The sequence below is a fragment of the Thunnus albacares genome, chromosome 23, assembly GCF_914725855.1.
Source record: "Thunnus albacares chromosome 23, fThuAlb1.1, whole genome shotgun sequence".
In the NCBI taxonomy this organism is placed as follows: Eukaryota; Metazoa; Chordata; class Actinopteri; order Scombriformes; family Scombridae; genus Thunnus; species Thunnus albacares.
In genome coordinates this window covers 2365833-2388544 of record NC_058128.1, presented here as the reverse complement: position 1 = coordinate 2388544, position 22712 = coordinate 2365833, and the positions used below count along the sequence as shown (strand labels likewise).

The window sequence follows — 22712 nt, the reverse complement described above, 5'->3', positions numbered from 1 at the left end:
TCGGTTGAACTGAATAGCACATTTGCTAAGGTATAAGAGGCTAGCCTTATCATATAAGTATAATTATGAATGTGTTTGCAAAATGAGGCTTCAGGCTGGTTAGCAAGCTCACTTTTGAGGTTACTCAAGATGAACATTTTTGTATGTCTGAAAGTTTAAAATGACTTTCTAATCATTGAGACATACAGTATTGTGCAAATGTTTTAGGCACTTTAGATATTTAGATTCTTATCAATAATGCAACACCATCAGGGAGGCGTCTGACCGTCCCAAATTTATTCTGCAGCAGGACAACGAGCCCAAACATCCAGCCAGAGTCCTAAAGAACTATCTTCAGTGACCAGAGCAAGGAGTCCTGCAACAGATGGTCTCTGATCTCAACATCATGGAGTCAGTCTGGGATTAACATGAAGAGACAGAAGCAGCAGAAGAATTGTGGCAACTTCTCCAAGATGCAGAAACCACCAACCTGCCAAGTACCTGAAAAACTGTGTGCAGGTGAACCGAGGAGAACTGCTGCTGTTTTAAAGGCAAAGCTGCTCACAGCAAATACTGATTTCATTTAGGTTTCTTCTGTCTACTCAACTTTGTATCAAGTTAATTGATGAATAAAAACTATTCATGGCATTATTTTTGAAAGCATCTTCACTTTACTTTAAATGCCTACAACCTTTGCACAGTACTGTAGATGAGATCATGAAAATACCTTTGAAGATACAAACTGTTGCTGGATAAGATGTAGGTTTATGTAGGTAGCACAATGTTACCGAATCACTGAGTTACAGACAGAGTGCTGAGGTCACAAATGGGGCATGGCTGGAAGGGTTGGTTCAACAGTGGTGTAGTAGCCAAAAGCTACTATCCAAAACCAAAGGTGCAACCAGCTAACAGTCATTTTCCAGTACCCTTTCTTATAAGAACATCACATTACAAAATAATTTTAAAATCCTATAAGACACATAAACACAATAGTGTTAATTAACAATGTACTGTACCATCAAATTCAGTCAGTCACTTCAAACTATTTCTACGTCTCCATGACAGAAAAGAGGTAATAGGACAGTCTGGTTGGTTAAAAACGATGCAATCCAACAGTCAATTGGTTAAGAGAAGTGAAGTGGGCGGGTCTCTCGAGTTCTTCTGAAGAACCACTCACCAACAACATGTGAAGTAGAAACCGCAGACAAGAAGAATGGATACATTCCACTATCAGAAATTTACCTTTTCTCTTTCCATCAACAGGCTCCGCCCACAACAGTCCTCATTGGTTGTCCATCAAACTCAAAGACCTCCTCCAGAAATCCCAAATCTCAGAGAACTCCCAAATCTCAGAGATCACACCTGCTAAGGACTCGCAACCTTCACACACTTTCCAGGTTAAAGCCACCGCCTCCTGTGGCGGTGCAAGCTCATTGGACGATTTCTGTAGAGAGGCGGGACTCGTATAGGCTCAAGGCGTGATGGACGAACTCATACTGCTCACCCGTCTGGATCATACCACCTCTGCACAAGGACAGACAGAAACGAAATTGGTTTTAGTCACAATAATATTAATAAAAAAAACTTTATTTATATATCACATTTCATACAACAGATGATGATAACAGAATCTTAAACCACAAAACAACCATTTGTATTTGTTTAAATCAAGAGACTGTACACAGTTGCATTGGTAGTTATACCACTGCCAATGTAATTAACATTAACATTAACTGCCCATACACATTATATACGCAACAGGTGAAGACAGGAGGAAAAAAATCTGTTTGTGCATACATTGTCAGGACATGACATTTTTTTTATTTTTTTACAGACATTGTTGGGACATCCAGGGACAAAATGCTGGTCCCCACAAGGTTTACCATTTATTTAAGAATTTTGGATAATTTATCTCAGCGTTTGGGGAAAATTAATTTTACAAACCATGTGATTAAATACAAAGTCAATGTAAAGATGCACATATGCACAAACAGGCAACAACTTGCTCTAGACGCCACAAATTGAAAACCTCCCAAGAAGGTTAAAAATGTTTTAAAACATTAAAACAACTGCACTTACAAACAGCTTTTTAAAGTAATTTCATTAACATATAGAGACAAGAAAAAAAAAACAGAGAGAAAAATACCATAAAGACAACCCCTTCTATTCTATACACACCTGTATTTTGTAAAAGAAATACTTTCTGAAGATATGAAACTGGAAGGTATAATACTAGTCTGGTTGGGAAAGTAATCAACAGAAACTATTAGTCCAAGGGTAAGAATAGTCATCCTGGAAGCCTTTTCTCTTGAAAAGTGAAACATTAAGCCGGACAACTAAACAATGAGCTGAAACTCACTATAAAGCTCCGTAAAGCCGAGAGGAGCTACAGAGTCGCTGATAATTTTCTGTAGGTTCATCACTACGAACCACGACCAACACATTACACACTGACAGATCATACAGTGTTATTATAAAAATATAGATTGCAGCTGTTTTAAGTTAGGGTTAAGGTATATATGTTCTTGCAAGTAAAGCAGTACATGTTTGTGTGTGTTACCTGTCAGCTCGGAGCTGGCAGATGATGCCCAGTACGTCCACCACTCCCTCCAACTGCAGCTGCCGACAACCTATTGTGGTGGCAATGAAGCAGCCCGTTCGGCCAATCCCAGCACTGCAACCAAAGGAGCATGGGTAATGGAGTTATTTAACAATATTTTAGTTGTAGCAGAAAAGCCAGTTTCTCTATCTGTACGTACCTGCAGTGAACTATAACTGGTCCCATGGTGGCGGCCGTCTGCCTGTCCGTCTCAACGTCAGTCATCAGCTGTAGCAGTGGCAGTGCTGAGTCGGGGGTTTTATGGTCGGGCCATGATGTGTACCAGTAATGCTGCAGTGTACGGGTTTGATTCCCACACTTCACACAAAAGCACATGTATGTTTTAAATCCCAAGCCCCAAGTTTAAACAAAAAGACATTTCAGACAAATGTTTAACAGAGATAGGAATGTTTAGAGGTGTCTGTACCTTGAGTGTGAGGCTGCGAGTGGTGTAGTGTTCACACTCTCGGATGCTGTTGACTAGAACCTCGACCTTCCCATAGATCCCTCTCTTCTCCGGCCAATACAGAACACACTTCTACAGAGACGAGGATATAGAAACAGGGAAATTATGGGTAAGAAATGTTTCATGTTTTCATTTTCCATTCCTGCCTTGCTTTTTCCAAATCATGTCATCAGTTTCTACATTTTAAAAATGATCCCTGTTGGTGCATTCAAGGATGCTCAGACATTTGTGGTTTCAGAATCAGCAGCAAAATAGCAAACAACCACATTTTATTATCGTTTTCACAACATCCATGTTTTCTCACTGGTGCGTTTCCATCCACCTGTTTTTATTTGCAATTTCAATTTGCACATTAAAAAACACCTGAGTCAAAATGCCGAAAATCATAAGACTGTAAAATGTTTTTACACTTGACTAACGTGGAAAGTTGGTGTATCAATAAAAGCAAAATATGACAAAGTGCAAATGTAAACAGACTGAGTGAATAAACCATGACGTACATTAATCATGTGACTTAAAGGTCACTGAAGAGCTGAAAACATCAGATCTGTGTGGAGTGATGATGAGGAGACTGTAACCTTCCTCACATCAATACATGAAACAAACAGAAATGTCATATTTCCATCATGTTTTCCATCGTTTGAACTTTGACTGCTGCTCTTGTAATGATATCATCTTGTTGTGTCTTCTTCTGCAACGGTTTAATGGCACCAACTAGAGATTTAGCACCGCCGGCTGTTCATCTCCTAATATTCATATAAGAGCCGTGGATAGCCACACGCATCAATTCAAAGTTTCTTTTGCCAATTTTCTGAAAACTCAGGCAAAATTTGTGCTACATTTGGATGGAAACCTAGTTATGTGTATCTTCTTGGTTTGACCTTACAACAATCTGCAATCTTCCAATGAAAACTTTATTCATGATTGTTCAGTATAGTAGTTTTTGAAACAGTTCCACCTCCGCACTAACATCCATCGCTCTCCAACTTCTTCTTGTCTTTGTTTCTGAAGTTACAGCACTTAAATCTCACAGTTTAGCCGTTTCAGCATTACCTCGTTCTTCTCCTTCAGTTTGGTGATCATGACAATGACAGGCGCCTCTTCTTGCCAGGCCATCTGCCAGAAGTCATTCACCGTGTTCACCATGGGACCCTGTGTGGCGATGTACGCCTTCTCATCGCCTAGGTAACCCTGGGACAGGAGCCAATCACATGACAGTGTCAGAAGCGTAATGGACGGTAGTAGGAACACTGTTTTTTGTCATTTGTAATGCCGTTTTTTTAATTTCCTTTTTCTAAATGAGGTGAGGTAATACACCTTATCTTATTATTTATTCCAGATAATTATATGTGTGTTTATGTATACAGACAGATCACATGAACTAAACCCTACAGGTACTGATTTCATACTTTGTGTATTTGCTCAATATCAATAATATTAATAGTAATATATGTCTTCATAGGAGAAGTTATAATTGTTGATAAATACTGTACATTAATAAACACTTAAACATTATAGTATGTTATAAACTGTTAAATTAACAGTTATATACTGATTATAAATGCTAAATAGGCGAACTTAAGGTAATGTGCTTAGAAACTGTTCCTTGACTCGTTTGATTGGATGAACAAAACATCCTGATCTCTACAGGACAGCTTAGATCATAAAGTTACAATCAGCTTCATGCTTAATATTTCCGCCTATATTGTTTTAATACTCACCGGTTTTTGTGTGGTGAACGTGCTTGCCTACACTGCACATACATGACAGTACTAAAAGTGGCACACGGTATGTATTGTATGTAGGATGAAGAATTTAAACACAGCTTCTGTTTTCTCATATGGTCTGACAGTTAAAACAGTTTCAGTGGAGTTTCCTGACAGGAAGAAAGTCTATTGTATCAGAGTCTGAGAGCGACATTACAATCTTCTGCAGGAGTATACTTTCACTGTGTGTGTGTGTGTGTGTGTGTGTGTCTGTGTGTGTTTGTGTGTGTAAATGTATTTTCGTGAGGGGTCTCCAGCCAAAACAAAAAAAAATTCTCGACATTCCAGATATGTGATGGGATAATGTCAGTGTGTCGATTGTTTGCTCCCAGACTACAGATTTGACAAAGAAATGTTGTCATAATTAGCTTAAATTAAACAAAGATACAAGTGAAAAGCCTCATCTGGACATAGTGAGTCAAAAGTCCAATGAATCTCAAATATTTTAAACTGTGAACAAACCTGCAAAGAAAACTGGTACAAAGACAGAAACACACTACACATAACTGCTGACTTTATAATTGTCTCCTTGTCCTAGTCAAAAGGTAGTGTTTACTGTTAATACCCACCCGTATATAGTTGGCATTGATGTAGGAACTCAGCAGGTCGTTGCAGCTCTTTGACTTCAGGATCACTCTGGAATGAGGGTCTAGGAGACAAGGGAAGGAGAGGAGGAAGGACACAAGAGAGGGCGCAAGGAAAAGAGAGGAAACAAAGAGAGGATAAACACAATAAAGAAGGAGTTAGATCTAAGGATTTCTGCTGCCCAGCTCCTCGTGGTTCATAAGTAACAAAAGCTGAACACATTATACAGCCTCATCTTCACCTCATCTTCTTGGGTTGGTTGTGTTTCCATTTCAGACTCAGTCTTAGTTTTGTTCTGGAGCTTGTTTTAGACTTTGAGGTGTCCGTTTTAAATTCAGTTTTGACTTGATCTCGACTTTGACCTTGACCCTATTTTAGACAAGGTCTTGAACCCACTTTAGAAATGCTTTCAAGGCTATTTAAGGCTTAGTTTTAAACTGATTCTGACCCGCTTTTAGTCTTAGTCTTGATCCTCTTTTAGACCGGGGCTTCAACTTGGTCTCATGCCCCTTTTAGACTTTGTTTCAAGCTCCTTTACAACTTATTCTTGACTTGTTTTCATGGCCATTTTAGGCTCAGTTTTAAACTCATTATGCTCCTTTTAGACTTGTTTTATACTCTCTTTTAGACTTGATGAGGAGAAGGAAACAAATATTGAGCACATACACATAATACACAGTGTAGCTGGCCGCGGGACCTGGTTTAATTTAAAAAAATTCACAATGTTTCCTGCAGTTGGGTCAGATCATGTTTGTAACTGGACTGAGACCGCCTCTTCAACAAGGTCTCAGTCCTGTTGTTTTGGTCTGCGCCTAAGTGCGATTGCCATTTTCACACCGGCCCAAATGGACCGCAGCAAGGGGGTTAATGCTCCAGGGTTTGATTCAACCAAACTAAACAAGGAAGGTGTGAAAACGCCCTAAGGCTCAGTTTGTAATCGACATGCTTTTAGTTTCAGTCTTGATCCCCTCTTACAATAAGTCTTTGACTTGGTCTCCGGCTCCTTTTAGACTTGGTCTCTACTTCCCTTTTCACTTAGTTTCTACTTCGTTTTAGACTTGTTTTCAAGTCCCTTTGAAACTCAATCTTGATTTGGTCTCATGGCCATTTCAGGCTCAGTTTTAAACTGATCCTGACCTGCTTTTAGTCTCAGTCTTGATCCTCTTTTTGCCTGGGTCTCAAGACCATTATAGACTTGTTTTATACTCCCTTTTGGACTTTGTCTCAAACCCCTGTTAAACTCAGCCTGTCAATATCAACATAAACACAAAATACATTCGGTTACAATGACATTTAAAATGAGATTAAGATTTGAGGCATTAAGCCGAGTTCACGTTATGGTTTACTTTTACCATGTTTACCTTGTACACTCTCGAACACCATGCAGTGTACATATGTTCACAGACATACTTTGCTAACACTAAGATTTTATTAAACCCATCTTGCACAGTTTGACATACACTAAACCTACACAATAGTTATTGTCGCACCATCTGAAGGCGTTTTACACTTGGCTTTGACTCGTACAGCACTTCGTCGTGTCATTGTCTTGACTGCAGTCTTGAACACTTCAGGAAAGACAACACCGAATCGAGAACACAGGATGGAGTTTGACTGACAGCAACTGTAGGTGAGCATTCCTTTCTCTTGATTGGCCGGAAGGAAGGAAGGAACACCCCCACTCAACTGTTGTATTGATAACCCCGCCCCCCTCTCCAAAACATGTATATGTGTGTGTGTGTGTGTGTGTTTATGCGTGTGCGTGTTATATAATGTCTTAATCAGGCTCAGTGTTTGGCTGACTGTGTGAGAACAAACTGTGCTCTGAGAAAAAAAATGTATTGTTCAAGTGTGTGTGTGTGTGTGTGTGTGTGTGTGTGTGTGTCCAAGCCTACTTTCGGGGATATATTTCAGACTAACTACCAGTTAACTGAGGACGGTCCAATTGGGGACAAACGCCGTGTCCCAAATTGGGTTACGTCGATCATTTTTCTAACCCAGTTTAGATGAAACCATGCCCACTTCCATATGATGAAAGCCTTGACGGCTGCGTTCCCATGCAAACCACGCTCATGCAGGTCTTGCGGATGAATGTAACGTTTATCAGGCCACAAATGAGACAAGAAGAATTAGCTAGCTAGCGTGCTATTTCCTAAGTGTATGTTAAGTGGTGTCTGGTGTTTATTGATGGGAAACGTTAATTCTGAAAGACTATGAGTTAACAATTAGAGTCACGTATAGAGGCTGTATGTGTAGCTTATAAAACAACACGAGGCACTGAATTTGATGACTTTACTCTTTATCAGACCACAAATTAGATAAGAATTAGCTAGCTAGCATGTTATTTCCTAACTGTGGAATGCAGTCAATTGAAAGGCCTTTAGTAATGTTAACTTATTGGCATGACACCAACTGAAGGGACGTAATTCTGTATGTGTCAATCTTACCACCAATGCTGTCAGAGTCATTGTTTTTTGATAGAGACTGACTGGGGGGTTTAAACTGTTCACATAAATTATACACCCATCTTGTACCTAATATAGGAATAGATGACTATCTCCACATCTGCTGTTTCCATAAAGGGTATGCCCCCACTAAAGATCTTCAATCTTTCATTGATCAACATTTTAATATGATACATGCAATACATTGATTGTTCACTTGTCCAAGTCCATGATTACTGTTTAAGGATGTGCTGTCACAAAATCCTATTGCATTATGCCAAGTTGTTATGAAATCTATTTTTAAGTCATTCCAAGTTAATGTTATGGTCATTGACTTGTTATTCTTCTCAGATCACCATCATTATTTTGCTATATTTTCTCAGAACATTTTGCATGTTTTGTATTTTCAGGATTCTGATTCTGCTGCACAAGAAAAGGTCTCCCAAAACCTCAACATTTTAGAAATGCAGACTCCTACCAAACATTTTCGGGCATGTGCCATCCCCCAGGGCTGTGCTGGGACTCTGCAACCTGACTGACTGAGTACAAGCTGGACAGAGAAGCCTGAAGAAAGATTCCCATTAAAAATTGCCACTTGTATATACAATAAAGTTTTCTACTCTACTGTATCCTGATGTGATGGCAATAACTTAAAAAAGGAAAAATGAATCCAATACTATGCATTTTATGTGTGAGCGCAGTTTCCATTGGAACGCAGCCGTTGAGGCTTCCCTCGTTCCATCAAGGCTTTCATCATACGGAAGCGGATGTGGTTTCAACTAAATTGGGTAAGGGTTTGGGTAAGCCTCCAGGAAATGAAAGAAAGTCTATGTAATGTCCCCGAAAGTGACCTAAGTAAATGTGTGTGTGTGTGTGTGTGTGTGTGTGTGTGTGTGTGTGTGTGTGTGTGTGTTGATGCTGATGACACAAGAGTTGTTTTGGAACTGTTGGCCTCTCTTAGCAACAGTGAGTACTCACTGGGCAGTATGGTCTTGTATCTGTTTTTGGGTCCGTGGTTTGGGATATCCAGCTCCTTGGGATCAGTGAAATTCATGGGTATTTCCTGAGATGGGAGAAAAGACAACATTAAATGTTAGAAATGTGCTTTTTTTCTCCTGGACGAACATCACGAACATGTATACTGTATTTATTTTATACTGTTAAATGATACTCTCACCAATAGAAAATTTTGATGAAACAATATCCTCGATTTTACTGCACACAGGAACTCAGGACTCTGCTGGATAGTGTTACGATCCTATAGGTTTATGTTATGATCAGCAGTTATTTCAACAATAATTCTGAGAAATTCTGTTTTATCCATCAGTTTGCAGTGGTGGAAAGTAACTAAGTACATTTACTCAAGTACTGTACTTAAATACAATTTTGAGACACTTGTACTTTACTTGAGTATTTCCATGTGATGCTACTTTCTACATTTCAGAGGGAAATATTGTACTTTCTACTCCACTACATTTATTTGACAGCTTTAGTTACTTTTCAGATGAAGATTTGACACAATGGATAATATAACAAGCTTTTAAAATACAACACATTGTTAAAGATGAAACCTGTGGTATCCAACCTTTTTAGCTTTTGACCAAACTGATAGTTTTACCGCAATACTTTAACTACATAAAGCTAATGTACTTTCAGTGTAGTAGGGTTTTTCATGCAGGACTTTTACATTGCTGTATTGGTACTTTTAATTACGTAAAGGATCTGTGTACTTCTTCACCAGTGTCGGTCTGGTGGATGACTAGAAATACTACAATACCCATGAGCCTCAGCCACTGTTGCTATAGAGAAGAAGCCAGTCAGAGGTGTGAACTTAAAACTCTTCGTTGCAAACAAAATATGGCAACATATTTGCTGAATGCAACCAAAATTGACCCTGAAATTACATGGTAATCTCTAACTTCCTTATGAACAGAATTTAAAGTTCAGTGATTGGATGTTTCTTGCCTAAATGCAGCTTGGGAGTGGTAGTCAACTTCCCCTGCAAGGTTTTTATGTCCACAAGCTTTTTTTTTTTTCAATCAAACAACCAGATATTTTCTAACACAGTTGTTCATCTTTTGTACTGATGATTTTACCAGAAGAGTTTCATGTTGATCCTGAAACTTTGTCTGGGAAAAATTAATGTGATTTTTACTTCCTGAACTATTGGCGACTGCAGTAGCTCCTCCAACTTCACAACTCTATTAGTTAACAAGTATTATCACTGATATCTAATTGAAACCTGTAGGGCTGGATGAGACAGAAACAGACTTTGAGCAACTGATGCTTGCTACAAATGTATTCTAGTGCCTGGTGGGACAGATTTGAACCTGTGACCTTATGGTTACATGATAAATTGTCACCAAAGCAGTTGACTTTGCCTCAACTTTTAAATCAAAAACTGAAATGTGAAGTTATTTTACTCATAAAAAAAAACTGTGTGTCTCATTACTTACTGCGAACTCGGCGTGCAGCTTATGTGTGTTGTTGATGATGTCACGGAGCTGCTGCCGTGTGAGTGGCCGACCGGCGGACAGCAAGTACTCCCTGGCTGCTGCTTCCCTCGGGGTTACCACAGCAACGCTGAGAGGCTCCACAGACCCCAGAGCTGACATGTCCAACACCAGAGAGACATTAGACCCTCGTCTGCAGAGGAAAAGAGAGTCAGACAGTCATTAAACATCTTAATCTTCTTCCCTGATTATATGCGAGTTTCTACTGTGTTTTATTGCAGTATTTGTAGAATTTGTACTCTATGGGCAGATTGTGTCTCACTAATCAGACCTAATCAGAATTTTCACCTGGCAGATCACATTCCCACTGTTATACATGCTGGCTGCATTTACACCTTAGTTGAAGTTTTGTTTTCCCATATCTAAAGAAGATTTTACAGTATAAATACAGTCTTTGTTTCTTTTCCTGAGCAAACATGGCAGCATTTCCCTGACAACTGAAGACATTGTTTTTTTCAATGCAAAGAGGGATGATTAAATATGATTTCAGTTGGACTTAAACTACTCCTGCAACAGAGTTTTGTATGATTAGAAAAAAAAAAAAAAAACATTTGTAAAGTAAAAAGGTCTTTGGTGAAATATCAGAAATGATCCTTTTCAGGCTCAGCGTGACCGTCTGCTCTGCTTGTGATACAACAACAAGTTTTCACTTTAAGCAACATTTGATTTGCTTTTTGGAAATAAGGTCTCCAGCTACTTAAGTGGATGATGGGAAGGTATTTAATTGAATAAATTAAAAAAAACACCATAAAATCAAAGAATTTTAAATGGAAATTTCTCCCTTCTGGTTTCTGATTTTTTTTCTCAAAGCACAGGACAAGAGATTTGTTGCTGTAGGAGACACATTTCAGTTGGACTTTAAAGGCTTTTAGTGTAAAAGAGGATGAATTCTTTGCACAGTGAGGTGTCAGAGGAGAAGAAGAAGCAGAAGAAAGACAAGGTGTGCTTTGATGGGTGTGTGTTGGTGGACTCTCTTCGTCTAGCTACGTGTTGGCCGGCTTCCTCTCCAGGATGCTGTTACTTCCTATTCGTCTGATTGCCTATTGGCTGCCATCCAGAGTGGAGAACACACACACACACACACACAAAAGAGACACAGACACCAAGAAAAACATCCTGTTCTCACTCTGAGCCTGAAATCTTCCTTCCTTTTCTTACCTTGAGAAACACAGTGTTCTCCGCACTTTAACGCCCTCGCTGTGAACGCTGATGTAACCAGAACAAAATGGCCTCCGAGGCTCGAATGTGTAAGTCAGCGGAAGAGTTAAGAGCAGTAGATAAAGGCTAAAGTGCTCAACACTGAGCCAAGGTGCAGATAAAGATGTTTTCTTTTCAGTTATGAAACTGTTTAAGTGGGAGACTTAGGACTTAGGAAATTAACTTTGGCCAAGTTTTGAAGAGCTCTTAAATAGCAGCTGCACAGAAACCAAGCCCGCTGATTCTGAATAATGAGGCCAGTGTTTCCTTACCCAACAATATTCAGAGTTGATTCATTTGCTTGCGTTGTTTGGTTTAAACAGATTTTAAGTCTCCAACTTTTGACGTGAATGTGAAACGTTCCAACAGCTTGTTTTGACTCTTTTACTAAACTTTGACTTTGATTAAATTTAGTTAAACCTCCCCACTTTTTCCACCAAAGTGACATACAAAGTGACAAATAACCCAAACCACAGCAACTATCTTCATAGCTAGCTTCTGAGGCTGTGGCTCAGGATGTAGAGCGGGTCGCCCATTAATCAGAAGGTCAGTGGTTCGATTCCTGTTTGCATGTTGAAGCATGCAAGTAAGTAATCCATGGTGAGATACTGAACCCTAAATCTCTCCCAATGGGTGTGCCATTGGTGTGTGAGTGTGAGATTAGAAACATTTGTAAAGCACATCAGATAAAAAGTGTTATGTCGCTCCTGATGAGCAGGTTGTGTGTGAATGGGTGAATATTGGCATGTGTTGTAAAGCGCTAACCCCTTACAATGACTGGATGGGAGTATGTTACATTCCAGTTGTGCCACGTCTGTCAAATGTTCATCAGAAGTGTTTCAGAAATGTCTTCAAGCGTTCTGTTCTTCAGTCAATATTGAAATTTTGTCATTTTGCTAACATTTCTGAAAACATGTGTAAAGCTCATTAATTATCTATGTAGTAACCGATACTTGAACAGATAATCAATTATAATCATTCTCAGTCATTTTTTAGGAAAAAATGCAAAAATTCTCTGGTTCCAGCTTCTCAAATGTGAATATTTTCTGGTTTCTTTATTCCTCTATGACAGTAAACTGAATATCTTTGGGTTGTGGACTGTTGGTTGGGATGAATCAACATTTGAGGACGTCACCTTGGGCTTTTTTTCACTATTTTCTGAAATTTTATAGGCCAAACAACTAATCAATTCATCGAAAAAATAATATTTTTTTAATTGTTTCAGCTCCTCTAATAAAACTACTGACCCTGATGAATGTGTCTGCTGATTTCTGACAGCAGCAACCTCAAATTCTTCTTTTCACTCTTTGGCAACATTTTCGTGAATGAAACTCGCCCATAAACAGAACAGGGCGCCTTATATGGACATTTTAGGGGCGTTGATGATGCTAATGATGAAATCTCAGGAATGTTCACCTCCTCATGAACAGACTGAAACTGGAAAAATACTACAAGTTTGTGACATTAAGAGAGTTTTTTTGGAACACTTGTAAAAACAAAACATTACAGAAAAAAGTCAGATGGTTTTAGGAGAGGTGCATTGTGCCTTAAAGAGTCAAAACTTTGAGTCATATATCATAAGTGTCACTTCTTTTGACTTACTAAATCATTATTTTAACGTAATAGAGTACTCCTAACTTTTCATCTTTTCCTGGTGGAAATTGGCTTCTGTGTAGTTGTGATAGATTCTCTAATAACATAACCTCCGATGGCTGCAAGTTGACTTAACCACGTACTGAAATGAACTGAGAAAGATGGCTGTCTGAAAGGTAGGAAGTTGCTCTAAAAACTGATGGTATTCTTTGGAAAACTGTCAGCAGTGGTGTAAAGTGCATGTGAATTGTAGGAAATGGGCTAAAACATGCAAAAACATGGCAAAGGGTCCTTAAGGGGGAAGTTTAATGGTAATCTGAGGAATATTCAGGTCGGAGCTCTAATGTACATTTTCCTGACCTTCATGTAAACACCCGCCTGAGGACACGTACACACACACACACAGTATACTTTATGCAGGAAGTCTTCTCAGCTATAGTGCTGATATCTCTGAGCTATAAGATGAGAACAAACACACATCTCTGTTTAAAGGCTTCTCGTCTGCACGTACGCAGCTCAACACCTGACTGCTCCAACAATCACAGGTTAGAGGTTACTGCCGTCTAAACATACACACACCCACATACACGCACATAAGTTTGTGCAGCTATCCTTGTTAGGACACTGCACTGAATTCCATTCATTGTGGACAACCTGACTCAAACGCCTAACCTTAACCAGGACCTCGGAAATGACGTTTTGCCTAATTATGACCGAGCTTTGATGCTCATGAGGACTACTGGTCCAGACAAGGTTGGCGTTTATACTGGAAAAGGTCCCAGTGAGGTAACAAAAATGCACAAACACACTGTTCTTCCGTTCCTAAACATGGTGGACAATCTGAGCACTCGTTAGGTCAAGTGTGTTTCCCTCCAAATTTAAAAGGCTCACTCAGTGACTCAGAGTTTATCAGAGGTTGTTTTGCTGATGAGAGCCCGTGAACTCTCTTTTCATCTCATTTTTACTTAATTATTTTAAGCTTTCTAAATAAGCAAAGTGGCCTGACTTGGCTCCACACTCACAGACCACCTGAACTACCCACCATACTTTGGTTTTCATTTCTCTAAAACCTTGAATGAACACCGCATGAAAGAGGACATATTCTGCATATTTCCAGTTCTATATTTATATTCTGGGGCTCTACTGGAATATATTTGTATGATTTACAGTTAAAAACTCCTTATTTATCTTCTACTGGTCCTTTATGCAGCCCCTCAGTTCAGCCTCTGTCTGAAACAGGCAGTTTTAGCTCCTGTCTCTTTAAGGCCCCGCCATTCAAGTTCACCTCAAGTTTTGGAAGTTTGACCATGTTTAACATTTGACATAATAATAGTATACGAATGAGAGAAAATCACAAAATAGAAAATATGTCTGCTTTAAGTGGGTGTGCAAATAATTATTATTTACATTATCATTTAATCTGCTGGTTTCTTTTTTCAGTTAATCTTTTCGATCGTGAAATATGCAGCGTAAAGTTACCCGCAGGTGAAGGTGATTTGTCCAACCAATAGTCCAAAATTCAAAGATAATCAGTTTACAAAGACATAAAACAGAGAAAAACATAAAATCTTTACATCTGAGAAAGCAAAGCAACAAATGAAGTTATCATTAATGTTGATACTAATTATCAAAATAGTTTAGATTAAGATCCTGTTGATCGACTCACTGATGAAAGTTAGCTACCTCATGTCTGTTGTTGATGTGACATTCAGAAGCAAATGTCAGCTGACCAAAGATGCTCCTCACAAAAACCTGTCTTTTTGTCTTGATTGACTTTTATTTTAGTCACTTTATAAAGAAATCAATTATAGAGTTTGAAAATGTTAACTTGAACCGCTAGTGGGCGTCACCTGAGTCAGTCAGTATTTAGTTGAGAGGTGCATACATTTCATATCTTGTAGTTCAGTTCAAGTGATAATAAAATAAAAATGTTATATTGTTGTTTTTTAGTCCATATTGTGTCTCACAGACACATTAACATGCAGAGGGACAGTATTTATCTCTGTGTTTCCTCCTTCTCACCTTTCTTGAAGTCCTGCGGCAGGTTTCATCCTGAAGGGGGAGGGGCAGGGCTTTAGCTCGTTATTGGCTGTCACCGGGGCAACGCTGGCCTGGGGGGCGTGGTCGTTGCTGTTGACGACAGGGGCAGGGGCGGAGCTAGGAAGAGAATAATTATATTTATGGCAATCAATTAAACCACTGATTTGTTGGGGAAAAACAAAACAAAAACAGTCACATTTGACAAAAAAAAATCTCCACTCAAATTCCACTTACTCGCTTTTGAGCGTATCGCAGAGTTTTCATCATCTACTGTCAAGCTCAACATGGACGAGGAGTCCATGCTCAGAATAATAGAGAATTTGAACATCTACAGCTCCATAACAACTGAGCAAACTTAACCTGCAGATGAAAACCATGTGCTCTGTAGGAAAACACCAGAACAGAAGCAAGTAAGTTGACCTTGAGTGGAGATTAGTCTGTCTACTGGTGTTTTCAAGGTAAAAAAATATAGTGTCAAGTTAAAGAGTGATTATTTAAACACGTAAAGGAGCAATTTAAATTCCATGAATCTAATGGAAGTAAATCACATAAAATGAGGCGAAGTCATCCAGAGAACACAAAACAGAAGCTCTTAAATTCAAGTTAAGATCACATATCTGGTATTTACTTTATTTATATATTTATTTATTTACTTTACTGCTTTTCTCCATCATGTGAGAACATCTTAATTCGGATGTCACATCCAGTTTGGTGCAAATACGCCTCTGTAAAAAGCATCGTGGGATACATCGACTCATTGTTCGCCGACTTACCTGGGCAGAGGGACAACGGGAGGAGCGAGGTGGCGGCAGGCTGCGATTGGCTGCTGCTGGGGGGGGATGGGCGTGGCTACAGCTGGAGGGAGCTCAGCTTGGACCATGCTTCCTGACGTCACAACCTGGAGAACACCAGGAATCATCCGTGAGTCGTTAAAAATGCGTTTATACATGTAAAAGGCAGAAGAAGTTTTGGCGTTTGGTGCCGAACCTTGGTGCCCTTTGACCTCTGGGCGGAGTCTGGAGGGACGGTTGGGGTCAGGTGGAGGTCAGGGGGCGGAGCTTTCAGCTGTCTGTTAGAACCCTGAACCTTCTCTTTAAGTCGGTACAGAACCTGGAGATCAGACAGACAGGAGACGAAATCAAGGGTCAGTTTCTGTTTAAACTAGTGATTCATTAATCATTTTAGAGCTGCAACGATCAGTCAATTAATCCTTTAGTTGCCAACTACTAAATTAATTACAGACTATTTTGATAATCGATTCATTGTTTTGAGTCATTTTTTAAGAAGAAAATGTCCAAATTCTCTGATTCCAGCTTCTTAAATGTGAATATTTTCTGTCTTTAGTTGTCTGTGACAGTAAACTGAATATCTGGGTTGTTGACTGTTGGTCGGGATAAAACAGGACATCTCGGGAAACAGTGATCAACATTTTTCACCATTTTCTGATATTTTATAGACCAAACTACTAATTGATTAATCAAGAAAATAATCAACAGATTAATCCATAATGACAATAATAATAATAAATTAGTTGCAGCTGAATCATTTTGTCTACACAACATCAGCAAACCCAAAGTGACGTCATCGGACGTGTGTTATGTCCGACCAACAGTCCAAAACCCAAAAACATGTAGTAACGTTAAGACAAGGAAAAGCTTTTTTTTTGTTGTTGTTTTAAATTTGAGAAGCTTAAACAAGAGATGGATTTGATTTTTACTTTTAAAATGAATTCAACAATTACCAACATTTTTTTCATGTCTACTTTTGACATCTTTTTCCTTTATTATTCAACTTGCAGTGCACACTTTAGGCCGACCTAACGAGGTAGTTTAAATATGTTTTTACGGCTGAATAGCTCTGCATTGTTTCCTGTTATATTCTGTATGTTATCCTGTAGTATTTTCTACTTTGGACAGCATTAGACAGACTCTTTTCAACCAAAGCATGAAAACAATAAAGAACATCAAAATGCTGCTCTTTAAAGAGGGTTTAACTCAAAATGAACACACTGCTCGCGTCACCGACTGCTGCCGGCTGTCATATATTCAACTCAGATTACTGGCCGGGAGGGACCGCCCGGCTCGCCTTCAAACATCTCGGTTACTGTATCGAGCTGACAAAGGAGGTCGGTGGGACAGTAAGACCTGAAAGTAACTTCATCCAAAATTCATTTACTTGTTTTCACAACCTGAAGCCAGATCGGTATCAGTCGGCATACGGCTGAGAGAGCCTCAACATTACTGGAGAGAGTGAGTTAAATTTTTTAACCCAAATGTTGAGCAGTTTCCTCTTTATTAGAGAAAAAAGAAAGATTGTGAGTGGAGAAAAGTGTAGGCACTTGTATAGTATATATGACATGAAAAGATTTTGCATTTAGATTTAAATTGCTCTCTTGGACCAAGAGACAGGACATATTACAGATCACTGTTTATGAGCTGCATCATCACTGTGCTTTCTGTGTACAAGTGCTCCCTCGTGTGGCTGAAATATCAAACTGCAACTGGTGAAAAAAAACTAAATTACTAAAAACACTGGACGAGGGACCGGAGAGGAATGCTGCCTGAATGAGACAGAAAATTAGTTTCATTTTGTTTTTTTTTATTCTCCTTTGACTGGAAGTTTCACTGGGAGTAAGATAAAAAAACAGAAATAGATTTTGTAAATATGGATGATGCACAAAGACTAAGTTGGAAATTCATATATGAAACATTTAAATTAGACAGTTATTGTTTTTGAAGAAAACCTGGGAGATGAGATCCTTTATCAGGATAATAAATATGTCATTTGAAAGCATATATAAGTACTACAAGTAATGTTATAAGTGTTTTGTTTTGTGTGTTTGTTACCAGAAGATGCAGGTTTTACTGTCTTGTATTCATACAGAGGATGGACCAGATTTTGGCATGAAACAAAAATAAAAACTAACTAGCTAACTACATTATACTACAAAATATTTTGTATTATTTTTCTATTATTTTATGTTTTTAAATTGTATTTCCCTCTTTCCTTCTCCTGTTTTACTTTATTTTTATAATTTGTATGTACATATTTTTTTATTTAATCAACTTTCTATTTGATTAATAGTTGAAAAAAAACTGTCACCATGTGATTCTTTTATTTAGAAATACTTGCCTGTTTGTGTGTGTGTGTGTGTATGTGTGTGTGTATGTGTGTGTGTCTGTGTGTGTGTGTGTATGTGTGTGTGTGTGTGTGTGTGTGGCTGAAGGCCAGGACACACTGACCTTTTGACCAGGGTCACAAATTGGCTAACGGCAGTTGGCTTAGTTCAGCCAATCACAGCAGCCGAGGTGGACGGTTTAGCATGATGTCAGCGATTATGCTGATCTGTATCTGTGTGTGTGTGTGTGTGTGTGTGTGTGTGTGTGTGTGTGTGTGCTCTTCTACTTCTATCTTTGTGAGGACTAAATATTTTAGTTTTACATTCTGGGAGTGACGACATCCTCACTGCTTTAAAGGGCTGTTTGATCATTAAGACTTTGTATTAAAAGGACACATATTCTGCATATTTCCATCTCTATATTTACATTCTGGGGCTCTACTGGAATATCTTTGCATGATTTCCAGTTAAAAACTCCTTATTTATCTTCTACTGGTCCTTTATGCAGCCCCTCAGTTCAGCCTCTGTCTGAAACAGGCAGTTTTAGCTTCCTGTCTCTTTAAGGCCCCGCCTCCTGATGAGTAGGGATGGGAATAGAAAAGATTTTATTGATGCCAATGCCATTATCAATTCTGCTTATCGGTCCTTTTCTTTATCGATTCCCTTGCTGACTCCTGATCAATTTTCTGAGTGGAAAAAAAAGTAGCGCAATTGTTTTATTATCTTTAAGTCTGAACACGGTTGATGGGCGAGGTGAGCTGCAGCAACACTCTGTCATCTAAAATGGGTGAAATGAGAGAATATTTATACAGCATTCATTTTCATTCATGTTTTCTTAGTCAAAGAAAAAAATCTGCTAAGTCTGCCTGCATATATTATTATAACATAAGATATTTACCCTCAGTAATAGACATGCTGCTCGGTTGGGAGGTAGCGGCACACATGCGTAGAGTGTCAAATACATCACATCCCTGCCATTTAAGCCCATATTGCATAGAAAAATGTTTCAGCCTGTTGCTGGTGATTCATTTTACAGACATTACAACAAGCACTGTTGTCACTGTTCTTTCTGAAATGAAGCCAAACTTTCAACTGTTTCTTCCTCTCCGCTATGACTCCTCTTGGTTGCAAGTTTCCAGCAGTGTAGGCGCATGAGTTTGACGTCATTGTTTTGAAATGCGCAACTGTCAGAAAAAACATGCTGGCATCGATAAAAGGAAATTGATAAGATCGGAGGCATATGATGCTGATGGATAGGACGATTTGGAACCAGCTCTCGACTGGAGCTGGTTCTTGATTCCCATCCCTACCGATGAGTCCACTGAGGACTGACTGAGGAAGCTTCCTCCGGCTCCGAAGGCTACATAGACAAACTATATCAGCAGCTTCAACGTCTCAAATCCATCTGTACATGTTGACATGTTGATGGACGAGCCGATGCCATCTTGTCGGGAAAGAAAAAAAAAAAATATTACAAATTACAAATACAAAAAGCTGAAACCCGGGTTTTGTCTTACAGGCAGCATTTTTACATTCGATCTGGAACTAAATTTTCTGAATTTTAACCATGTTTGACATCTGACATCAGAACGGTATATAAATGACATAAATATGTCCCTTGAAGACTAGAGACATGTTTAGTTTAGGGTTTCCAAGGTAGAAATGTTGCATTATTAAAATGTTTTTTTGGATATTGTTATATATGTCCTTTTACTCCCACATAAATCAAATCTCAAGGACTGCCTTTTTTCACTTACGTAATATCGCAAAAATCAGACACATCCTGTCCCTAAAAGATGCAGAAAAACTAGTTCACGCATTTGTTACTTCTAGGCTGGATTATTGCAATTCCTTATTATCAGGCTGCCCTAACAAGTCTCTAAAGACTCTTCAGCTGGTCCAGAATGCAGCTGCACGTGTTCTGACTAAAACTAGAAAAAGAGACCACATTTCTCCCATTTTAGCTTCACTACGTTGGCTTCCTGTAAAATCTAGAATAGAATTTAAAATCCTTCTCCTAACTTACAAAGCCCTTAACGGTCAGGCACCATCATATCTTGAAGAGCTCATAGTACCGTATTATCCCACTAGAACACTGCGCTCCCAGTATGCAGGCTTACTGGTGGTTCCTACAGTCTCCTCTCCTGTGGAACCATCTACCAGATTCAGTCCGGGGTGCAGACACCCTCTCTATGTTTAAGAGTAGGCTTAAAACTTTCCTTTTTGATAAAGCTTATAGTTAGGGCCGACCAGGCTCGCCTTGGATCAGCCCTTAGTTATGCTGCTATAGGCCTAGACTGCTGGAGGACTTCCCATGATGCACTGAGCTCCTCCACCCGCCCCCCCCCCCCCCATCTCAGTAGTCTGTGAGGGTGCACATAAATACAAATACGTGTGTGTGTGTGAGATTCTGTATATTACCATCAAGCAGGTGATGACAATGACGAAGATGGTGAAGAAGAGGACAACGGCGTAAAAACCTTCCCGGCTCCACACGTGATCTCTCTGCTCACCCTGCAGGACGTTCTTCTACGGGAGGGAAAGTTCATCAAGTTTAGAAAAACCGATACTGAGACTTACAGGGAGCTTCTGATTTGTTACTGTAACATTATTACAGGAGAGCAGTCATATTCCTCATCCCTGCATGATAGAGAGTAATAATATTAATCTAATATATAAAGCTGCTCTGTTCTTCAGGTTGATCGATGGGACTTTAATAGTTCCATTAAAGTTTTAGCAGCAGCACTCTGCACTCTAATAATCCCAATCCATCTTCTCCGTCTGTCTCCACGGGGACTAACGAGGCTGCCTAATGAACCGTGGTTACCTAGGAGACCAGGCTCACACACACACAAACACACACACACACCTCAGTAGAGACTTCAGTGATGCCAAAGTGTCCCAGGTGGCGGTGAAGGACCCTGACGTTCAGTGATTGGATGACCTCTTCAGCTGGGCGGGGTTCGGAGATCCCCAGCCTATCAGAGGACACGAAGAGCTCGATGCCATTCTTCTTCTCCTGTAAGAACAGTTAAATTTGAATCAGTCCATCGATGGGTGATGTGTAATAGGTGAATAAAGTGTATCTTACATTTAGCCGGTTGATGTGCACGTGTCCCACAGGAACGCCCAGCGCTGCTGCTACACCTTTCCGAAACCACTGAAGAAGACTGACGTTCAGCCTCCTCACATCCACAGCCAGGTACTGAGAGAGAGAGAGAGAGAGAGAGAGAGAGAGAGAGAGAGAGAGAGAGAGAGAGAGAGAGAGAGAGAGAGAGAGAGAGAGAGAGAGAGAGAGAGAGAGAGAGAGAGAGAGAGAGAGAGAGAGAGAGAGAGAGAGAGAGAGAGAGAGAGAGAGAGAGAGAGGTGGATAGAAAAGAGACAGAAAGGATTGATTTAAAAAAAAAAAAAAAACTAAATCAAAACAAGACAAAATAATTCTCATTCAAATAACAGAAATATCAGAAGTTTACACCCAGCTGGATCAACCCTGAGGTGAACGTTACCAGGACATGCGCCTCCTTTCTTTGTAGTAGTGTAAAAGTTTGTAAAAGTAGTGGTTTGGTCCCTCTGACTGATATATTATTATATATGACATCATTAGATTATTAATAGTGAAGCATCAGTGTTAGAGCAGCATGTTACTGTTGTAGCTGCTGGAGGTGGAGCTAGTTTACACTACTTTATATACAGTTAGCTAGTTTAGTCCAGTGGTTCCCAACCTAGGGGTCGGGGCCCTCCAAAGGGTCAGCAGATAAATCTGAGGGGTGGTGAGATGATTAATGGGAGAGGAAAGAAGAAAAAACAAAGTTCTGATACACAAATCTGTTTTCAGTTTTTAGACTTTTTCTCTAATCTTTGATTTTTGCTGAAATATTGGATCATTTGAACATTTATTGAAATGAAAGCATGTGAGAAGTTTAGAGGGAAAAATCACTATTTGGTGGAGCTGTTAACAACTCATAGACATGTGAAATGTGACCCCGACTACACACTGCTTTTTGTAAGACGTCAAAAGCCAAAAAGGTTGGAAACCACTGGTTTCATCTTTAACAATGTGTTGTATTTTAAAAGCTTGTTATATTATCCATTGTGTCAAATCTTCATGTGAATCTGTAGTGGAGTGGAAGTATAAAGTAGCATCAAATGGAAATACTCAAGTAAAGTAAAAGTACCTCAAAATTGTACTTAAGTACAGTACTTGAGTAAATGTACTTAGTTACTTTCCACCACTAGCAGCTCCGGGCTACATTAGCCGCTACTAGCATAACACACCCCTATCTCTGAACTGTCAGCGGTCAAGTTGCATTGTGGGTAACGAAGGCAGCAGGTTTTGAAAAGGCAGCAGGATATATAGAATAAAAAATAGGATATCTCTGGTTCTGCTGCATTGATTTTGATTCTAAACTATC

The 22712-nt window shown here is 39.3% G+C and overlaps 1 protein-coding gene across 1 annotated transcript in view; it reads right to left on the bottom strand.

Moving 5' to 3' along the window:
* Positions 1 to 575: 575 nt before the first annotated feature.
* ptprr (protein tyrosine phosphatase receptor type R) overlaps positions 576 to 22712 on the bottom strand; it is a 41765-nt gene continuing 19628 nt past the window's right edge. Inside the window, exons 3-16 of the mRNA XM_044343592.1 lie at positions 21392 to 21505; positions 21170 to 21319; positions 20722 to 20829; positions 16170 to 16292; positions 15956 to 16080; positions 15165 to 15299; positions 10296 to 10485; positions 8818 to 8902; positions 5380 to 5459; positions 4098 to 4235; positions 3006 to 3116; positions 2739 to 2896; positions 2540 to 2653; positions 576 to 1503 (exon numbers count right to left, since the gene is read on the bottom strand). Coding sequence (XP_044199527.1) covers positions 1410 to 1503; positions 2540 to 2653; positions 2739 to 2896; positions 3006 to 3116; positions 4098 to 4235; positions 5380 to 5459; positions 8818 to 8902; positions 10296 to 10485; positions 15165 to 15299; positions 15956 to 16080; positions 16170 to 16292; positions 20722 to 20829; positions 21170 to 21319; positions 21392 to 21505 — 1725 coding nt within the window. The 3' untranslated portion in view covers positions 576 to 1409. The remainder of the gene's footprint in view (positions 1504 to 2539; positions 2654 to 2738; positions 2897 to 3005; positions 3117 to 4097; positions 4236 to 5379; positions 5460 to 8817; positions 8903 to 10295; positions 10486 to 15164; positions 15300 to 15955; positions 16081 to 16169; positions 16293 to 20721; positions 20830 to 21169; positions 21320 to 21391; positions 21506 to 22712) is intronic.